General features: G+C 50.8%; 1 protein-coding gene across 1 annotated transcript; it reads left to right on the forward strand.

The window, feature by feature from the left end:
• Window positions 1-2,088: 2,088 nt before the first annotated feature.
• Window positions 2,089-6,560, forward strand: TRIL (TLR4 interactor with leucine rich repeats). Its single transcript, XM_082044968.1, has one exon. It carries the CDS (start codon window positions 2,428-2,430, stop codon window positions 4,705-4,707), a length of 2,280 nt encoding a protein of 759 aa, XP_081901094.1. The 5' UTR covers window positions 2,089-2,427; the 3' UTR covers window positions 4,708-6,560.
• Window positions 6,561-9,084: the final 2,524 nt, after the last annotated feature.

The raw sequence follows: 9,084 nt of genomic DNA on the forward strand, positions 1-9,084 counted from the left end.
ATGAACAAATGCTGGATATGCTTCTTTTGTAACCTGCAAAAAGAATAAAAAAAAGTTAGCAAAAGTTCCTCCTGTAAAACTTGCTCAGATTTCAGGAAAAAAAATACTGATCAAGTACACACTGCTCAAAATAAAGTGTTTACAAATAACAGCAGAAAGCAGAACCTTTCCACTTCATACATGAAACTGAAAAACTTCTGTCCACCCTTAGAAAACAAGGCAGTGACAATTTAGGACACAATTTTAAACCAAGTTAAGCAAAGAACATGATTATTTGATGACATGATAGTGCATATCTGCAGAAGTCAGCAAGTTCTGGAATCTGACAACTCAAATTTGCACCATTGATAATTTTTCATGCAATATACTGTGATGTCTTCCTCTCTAAATAGGTTTTTGGGTATAAGTACCTAATCTTTCAGTTACTCTTTTAAGTTATCAAGACTGCCTAGGCAAATGCCAATTCTCACCAAAAAAAACCCCTTTAGTTTTAAATTTCACAACTGCCTTTAGCCATCCTGCCATAAGCACATTCCAGCACATTTTTGTTCACATCAAGTTTTCCCAATGAGCGAGTTATAATTCAGAGCTTCTCACTTGATTTTAGAAGATATTTGCAAAATTCATCCAGATTATCTAAAATATCACGCTCTTGCCCCAGATGTGATTTCCCACATCAGCACTATGCAGCTCCCACTACAAAAAGATTCTTCTTCTTAATGTCCAGCCTCAGCTAACTACAAGAACTAAGATGCTCACAGTGATGTTCCTTTTATCGAGCTACGCCTTATCCCTTCTCTTCAAGGTTTTTTCAGACTTGCCAGTGTGCTTCTGAGGCAAATCTGCTGGCCACCTCCACATACAATACTGTGCTTCACGCTCCAGAGCACACTTGGAGCACACTTCATATTCTCCATCTGCTAAAAAGCAGAACCAAAACAGAGTTAGCTCAAAGTAACACCTCTCCATGAAATCAGACAACAGGGACTCAGTACAAACCACCACACCATGCTGCCTGATCATACTGACACCACCACTCAAACCAAAGCTTCCTTGAAAGCTATTGAAATTCTACCTTCTGGTGAGAAAGGGGCATGGCTTGTACACTGCTTTAGTCCAAAAGTGTGTGCAAACTGTGTTCAGTTGACTACAACTTCACCTGATGACACAGCTTCCAATGTATTTATTTAATTTGCAACACAATATTTGGGACACTATCTTCTCTGTCATCCTTGACAGCCCTATACAGCTTTCTTATCCAGGCACTTCCTCCTGTCCTTAGACACTTATTCACCCCATTGGCAACATTTTAGGAAAACAAAAACAGGCTAACAGGAAAAAAAGAGAAGTCATTGAATGGATGGGTACACAATCTATTTTGTTTTCAGTATGCTTTCCAACACATTCCTTTCAGTCTCAATTTGTATGATGTTGAGATGATTCTTTTAAACGGAAATGATTTTAAAGAGTATCTTGAACACTCTTCGTGGAGCCAGAGCTACGTTCAACTTCATCTTCACTAGGAGCACTGTCAGGAACCCACTGGGCAGGATAGCACAGAGAATGAATATTCATTCTTTGATGTACTATAGACGGCTTAGTCCTCTGATCGCCATTTGCTTAAAACAAAGCAAAGACTTTAATCAGTGCTAATCTGAAACTATTGCTTTTGGCAGGTTTCTAAATACAAGAAAAAAAAAAAGGGTGGGTGGGCGACGACTTCTGTTTACTTCTGTTCCCTTCCCCCTCCCCGATGCGCGGCTCTATCTGCAGCCCATGTGGCTGGGAGGCAGCCACAGCCGGTTCCAATTCCTACTTTCCCACTTTGCGCCCCTGCTCGCTGCCGGGGCTGAGCCGAGCCAGGACCGGCCGCCGCTTCCCCCCTCCTCCCCGCCGCGCCGTCCTCCCTCTCCCCCGCTCCATCCGATCCTCCGGTCCCCCAGGGCACAGTGTGGGAAGTACGAATTTCCGCTGAGTTTTCTCGGCGAGATTCGGAGCTCGTCTTTCTCCAGCTCCCCGCTCCGCCTGCCACCCCCCTCTCCCTGCTCCGCCCGCCCCCTCCGCCCCTGGGAGAGCCGGCGGAGCAGCGGGCAGCCGCGCTGCTCCGCTCCGGCACCCCCGCCCGCCCCCCGAGGCAGCACCGGCCCCGCCACCGCCGAACCGCAGCCTGCGGGCCGCGACGGGCGGCGGAGCCCGGGCGGCGGCAGCGTGCAGCCCGCCCGGCCACTCCGCGCCCCCGGCCGGCTCGGGCGAGCCCATGGTGCCGGGCACCGCGACCTGCAGCCGCCGCCGCGCCTGCCTGCCCGGCGCGGAGCTCAGCCCGGCGCGGAGGAGAGGAGGGGCCGATTAGCAGCCGCGGAGGAGGAGCGGGGGGATGCCGAAGAGACACAAAGCCGGCGGGGGAAGCAGCCCACGGCTCGTCCCGGGATGGAGGCGCCACGCCGGGTCCGCCTGATGGTGCTGCCGCGGGTGCTTTGGGGCTCCGTCCCCTTCTTCCTCCTGCTGCTGCCCGCGGCCGAGCCCATCTGCCCCGAGCCGTGCGACTGCCAGCAGCACCAGCACCTCCTCTGCACCAACCGAGGCCTGCGCTCAGTGCCCAAGGCTGCCGAGCCCCAGGATGTCCTCACCTACAGCCTCGGGGGCAACTTCATAGCCAACATCTCCGCCTTCGACTTCCACCGCCTGGCAGGGCTCCAGCGCCTGGACCTTCAGTACAACCGGATCCGCTCACTGCATCCCAAGGCCTTTGAGCGCCTAGGTCGGCTTGAGGAACTCTACCTGGGCAACAACCTGCTGCCAGCACTGGTCCCTGGCACCCTCAGTGCCCTTGCCAAGCTGCGCATCCTCTATGTGAATGCTAATGAGATCGGCCGCCTCAGTGCGGCTTCCTTCTCTGGCCTTGGCAGCCTTGTCAAGCTGCGCCTGGATGGCAATGAGCTGGGCTCACTGGGTGACTCCACTTTCTCAGGGCTGCCAAACTTACTCTACCTGCACCTGGAGTCCAACCGCATCCGCTGGCTGAGCCGCGGTGCCTTCACTGGCCTGGCTAAGCTGCGCTTCCTCGACCTCTCAGGGAACCAGCAGAGCTCCCTTCGCCACCCAGACATCTTTGGGCCACTGCGCTCCCTCCACACCCTGCTGCTGGCCAGCAACAACCTGCAGCAGCTGACAGGGGGCCTCTTTCAGCACCTGCCCGGCTTGGCGAAGCTCTCTCTCAGTGGCAACCAACTGGCTCACCTGGCCCCAGATGCCTTCACAGGGCTGGGATCACTGAAGGAGCTGCGCCTGGAGGGAAACCTGCTGAGCCACCTGCCTGCTGCCCTGCTGGAGCCGCTGAGCAGCCTGGAGGCGCTGGATCTGAGCCGCAATGTGCTGAGCACCCTGCACCCGGCGACCTTCGGCCGCCTTGGCCACTTGCGGGAGCTCAGCCTGCGAGACAACGCGCTGGCCACCCTCCCTGGGGAGCTCTTTGCCTCTAGCCCAGCTCTCTACCGTCTAGAGCTGGAGGGGAACGCCTGGAGCTGCGACTGCCGTCTCCGTGGCCTCAAGCACTGGCTGGGGGCCTGGCACTCCCAGGGCCGCCTGCTCACCGTCTTCGTGCAGTGCCGCCAGCCGCCCGCCCTGGCCGGCAAGTACCTCGACTACCTGCAGGACGCCCAGCTGCCGCCACCGCAAGACGGCGACCCCTGTCCCGACGGCGCCTCTCGCTCCTCCACGTCCCCCCCGCCGGCACCGGAGGAGCAACGCCAGCCGCCGCCAGCCGCCGAGCGCCTCGGCAGCAACAGCAGCGGCGCGGGGCTGCCCCGCGGGCCGCCGGGGCCGCCGCCGTCCGCCTCCACCGCCCGCCTGCTGGGGGCGGCACCGCCGAGAGCCGCGGCGGAGGCCGCCAGCCCCACGCCGCCGCTGCCCGTCCGCCCGGCGCCGCCCAGCGCGGCCTGGCCTCGGCGGGCCGGCAAGCCCCGCTCGGTGCCGGCCGCCGGGATCCCGCCGCTGGTGTCCGACCCGTGCGACTTCAACAAGCTGTTCCTCTGCAACCTGTCGGTGGAGGCGGTGGGCTCCAGCTCGGTGACGGTGCGCTGGGCCGTGCGGCCGCACCGCAGCCCACGCCTGCTGGGGCCGGTGCGGTTCCGCCTCCTCTTCGACCGCTTCGGCACCGCCGTCAAGTTCCAGCGCTTCGTCTACCTGCCGGAGCGCGGGGAGCCGGCCGCCACCCTGCGGGAGCTCCGCCCGGACACCCCCTACCTCGTCTGCGTCGAGGGCGTCCTCGGCGGCCGCGTGTGCCCGGTGGCGCCGCGGGACCACTGCGCCGGGCTGGTCACCCTGCCCGAGGGCGGCGCGGCGACGGGCGGGCCCCGCGGCCCCGACCAGCAGCTGCTCACGCTGGTGCTGCTGGCGGTGAACGCGCTGCTGCTCTTCGCGGCGCTGGCGGCCTGGGCCTCCCGCCTGCTGCGGAAGAAGGTTCTGGGGCGGCGGCGGCGGAAGGCGGCCCCCGTTCACGTCCGGCAGCTCTACTCCACTCGACGGCCCCTCCGCTCCATGGGCACCGGCGTCTCCGCCGACTTCTCGGGCTTTCAGTCCCACCGGCCGCCCCGCGGTGCCGCCTGCGCCCTCAGCGAGGCCGACCTCATCGAGTTTCCCTGCGAGCGCTTCATGGACAGCGGCGGCCGCCACGCCGACGACCACCTGCTGCAGCGGTTCGCCGACTGAGCCCGCCGAACTACCGCTCCCGGCAGGCCCCGCGCGGGGGGCGGGCGCCGCCGCGCGGCGAGGCCCGCTGGGAGCTGTAGTCCGTGCGGCGGGGGGAGGTGGCCGCCGGGCTGGCAGGGGATGGAGCCGGGACCAGCGGGTCGCGGCCTCCGAGGGGCAGCGCTGCGGAGCCTTTACCGCAGGCCGGGGCTGGAACACCGGCCTCCTCGGGTCACGTCTGCTGGGAGGTCAGCGTTTCCTCGAAGTCGTCACTAACCCAAGCAGAAGCGCTGGCTGTGGCGGGAACTGTTCCTCGTCATGAGGAGAGCAAAACGGTGGGAGCGACTGCAAAGAGCAGCTGGGGCCTCCCTCACGTGAGCTCAGCCTTAATAAGTGTAGTATTTTACAGGTGGTTTGGTTTTTTTTCATCATGCTGCAGCTGGGAACGACAGTGCCAGTGAGTGGCCCAGCCCTGCATGAGGACACTTCGAACAGACCTTTTCGAGGCATCGACCCTTCCTAATTAAAAATTTGGACTGAGGGTCGTCTTTGTTGAACTGCGAGTTGGCTGGAGGGCTGGAAATGTCTGTTTGGTGCCAGACGGTTCGAAGGCTGTGCCGTTTTAACTCAAAACCGAATGTTGGGCAGTTTGATGTGCACGAGTGTGTTTTCATACTTCTTTGTAAACGGGGAAACACTAATGCAGCTGGTTTTACAGGAATATATTGCTGACACCACTAGGAATAACTAACAGAGTTTTGTAATATGTTTACAAATGAGCTATTTTTAAATTGTTTTTGGATAAATACTGCTTGGTACTTGTACACATTATTGTGTGCTGTAGTTGTCTGGGTCTCTGACGGTCAGTAGGTCACTGACCCTCACATAATCCATCTTCATTTCTAAATGGGTGGATGCAGAGGTGAACTGTTGATGAATAAATAATATTGGTGCCTTTCTCCACAAACAATAATAAGTGAGAATGTGTCAGGAATGTGAAACGGTCTTTAACCTAACAGGCAATTCTCTCTTAGCCTTAACCTACTAAAGTTATAAGCTCCATGTACCTCACTGTGAAATAAACATTTTTTGTATATTAATCTAGATTCCGTGTTTTGTGTAGCTGAGTGAGTAATGCTAAAGTTAAACCCTTATGCAGTAGTATATGATGTTTGAGTTGGTTTGTTTGTTGTTTTTTTTTTTTAATTAGAATTTGCTTTTGGTTTTAGAGCAATGCTAATCATTTTATGATCCGTTGCTCTCTACTTTCTCGGACTTTTACTTTCCTAAATATTTACAGAATGTGGTTCTGTTACTATGAAATATGGTGGTTTAGTTTACATTAATAATTCTCTCTGTGTGGTCTAGAAGTGAGCTAATTAAAAAGGTCCAAACTGTGGTTACACTTGAAATGCAAATGTTTTAGATGGATTTGGGTAAACTGTTGGGACCATTGGTACTACTTCTGCTCCTTTGAATTTAATGTGCAACCTCAGATGAACTCCTGTGGAACTGAATGGCTTGAAGGACATGTTAGTGGACTATGGAGACATTCATCTCAATATCCTCCATTCATTGCTGACCTGAGGTATTCATGACTACAAGTCGTTTATTACCATAATTGCAAGTAAGCATTTTTTTTCTTATTTTCTTTTTTTTTTTTTTTCTTTTTTTCCATTTTTTTTTCAGATGAAGGAGTGTTTACAAAAGACACCATAGTTACTGGTACCTTCAACTGGAGTTCAGGGACTGAATGGAGAGACCAAGACTTTATGTTCTGTGGGAATTTTGTTCAATTTTTAAATTCAAACAGGAGGAAAGGAGAGAGTGGAGAATTTGATTGTCTTAATCTTTGTTTTTTAAATAGAGAAAAAGATTTAAATCTCGATTCTTGAGTCAGTGGCAAGAAGTCCTTTGGGATTTCATTTTGACAGACAGCAGTTTTCATGAATATCAAGGGCCAAACTCAATTGCCAGTGTATAGATGAAAATAAATAACTCTTATAGATACAGTGTTGAATGGAATTAAAACTGAAAGAATCCAGGATCAGGTTTTATTTTTGTGAAGAATCTCAAATTTCTGGTCTTGTGGACACCTGGGTGCTTTCGGCCATTTAGGACTGGTTGTGGAATACCCCACTGTTTGCTGTTAGAAATACAGTGGGGATTACTGAGTATAGCTGTGTATCACACTAACGTTAGCTCTATCATCGGATATTCTTCCAATGGGAGATGCATAGATGCTGTACATGGTTATAATCAATTATGTCAATAAATCCATTTGCTGAAAGAAAATTGATGTCTTAGATTGTATCTCATAATGCATCGCTCTTCAATTATAGACCGGCTGTAACTTTTTCATATTACTGAGACTGCTGTTTCTTGGGACTGCCAAGAGTGCCTCATCATTCATTCCCTCATGTCTTCTCACCATACATGATGTTTTCCATTTTAGTTGCAATATGTTTGGATAGTGCAAACACTTGAAATAATTTAAATGGTCAGTTTTGAAATAAGTAGATCACTGTCCCCACATAGAGTAATAAGCTCCTGTTACATGAATGAACTAATGATTCTTTCTAAGCTAAATAAGAAATTATTGTTTGTGATTACATATTTTTTTTGTACTCATAGCAAATTACAGTTCTGAGGGTTTTTCAGTAATATCAGGCTAATGATATAATTATGTTGTCACATTCAGCATATACATGTTGTTCTAATTAAGAATTCACTGCTTCTTTTACAATTTATACAAATGACTGGAGAATTGCTTGAATGAAGTATCTCTCTGCTCCAGCCTGGGAGAAGTAAATACATAGATCAATACAACAACAATAACAACAAAAAGATGGGTAGCAGAATGAAGTTGGTGACTTCTTTAAAGTCACACATACTGTAACTCTAGGATTACTTGGGCTTTGTGTACAGCTCTTTGGGGGTGGGGAGCTGAACTGGTAGGTGTGTGAGGAAATAAATGTCAGTGACATTTGATGACTGAATGATGTAAATACAGGGTGTTTCAAAAAGATGGGCCCAATTTGAAATCGCTGTATTTCTGCAGCCACGAACTGCCCAAGAATGAAACTCTTACCACTTGAAAGGGCAGGGCACAGAGTTTCAAATGGTCCAGATGACCTCAAAAACACGATCATGGCAGCAGTGACCTCAGTGGAAGAAGACACTTTGAGAAGTGTCTTCTTTGAGTTGAATTCAACTATTGTCTTGATGGTGTCCGTACGGCAGGTGGAGGGAACATGCAGCATTTTTGTATAAAGAGGTTACTAAACCCGATAACTCATTAAACTGCTTGTAAATTTTTGTGTAATTGTAACAGGTTGCCATTGTGAAATACACTGCTTTGAAATTGGTTCCATCTTTTTGAAACAGCCTGTATTACATGACTATTTTTACCAGTAGTAAAATATTTATAGATATTTGTGTAATTTTTAAAGTAAGATCCTTTCTACAGAATGACTGTAAAAACAGCCCTTTCTAAATGGATTAATCTGCCATCAATTTGTGCTTAAAATGTTTCTCCTTCCAGCAGAAAGAGAGTTTTACTGCCCTGTACCCTCCCAGAACCCATGCACCTTGGGGGAAGACTGAACTGGGTGCTGTTCTCTTGCTAAGCAACTACTGAGCATGTTATCTATCATGGATTGAAAATCACCCAAATATTGTCCTTTCAGATTAAGTGGGTGGCTGCTGGGGGGTCCCCACAAGGTACTGGGATTTCCCTGGTGGCAGCACTGCTTGGTTCAGCAGCCTCTGCCCGCCTCCTTCTCCCCCCAAGTCCCCGACCCTTCACTGCAGTCAGCTGGCAGGGTTGTTTGTGCAGCTGGAAGGTGAACTGCAAAATTGATCCTCCTGGAAAACAACCTTTCCTAGTACCTTCCCGCACCTCTGTTTTTCAGCCAGCTCCCTTTCTTTGATTCTGTTCAGCTTGCAAAAGTATTGGAAGAAGCAAAATGTGGAGGTGCAGCTCAGGGGCAAGAAAAAACAGTCAAAGATGGGAAGTTGCTTAAAACAATCTCAAGTAGCCTTGACACCCATTCTGTCTACAGCCTAAGAAAATCTAGAATATTCACAATACAAAAAAAAATCCTGTGTAGATAATATACCCGTACCAGAAAATCGTTAATGACCTGCAAAACGGAAAACAATTACAACTTCTCCATGAGACCTTAGAAACAGTGATGTTACAGCACAGGGCTGGAGAGAAATAATCTGAAGAGATCAGGGCTTTAATGGTGTCAGTGAAGGTCAACATGTGCATGAAAACCCTTGTTGAAAAGCACTACTTGACTATCAGAGCCTGTGTTAACCCAGTTGGATTTATAAAAGTATTTATTTCTTTATGCAGTGCTATATTTAGGTTTCTCAATGCATTGTGAATGC

This window comes from Streptopelia decaocto (genome assembly GCF_964273445.1).
Source record: "Streptopelia decaocto genome assembly, chromosome: 2".
NCBI lineage: Eukaryota > Metazoa > Chordata > Aves > Columbiformes > Columbidae > Streptopelia > Streptopelia decaocto.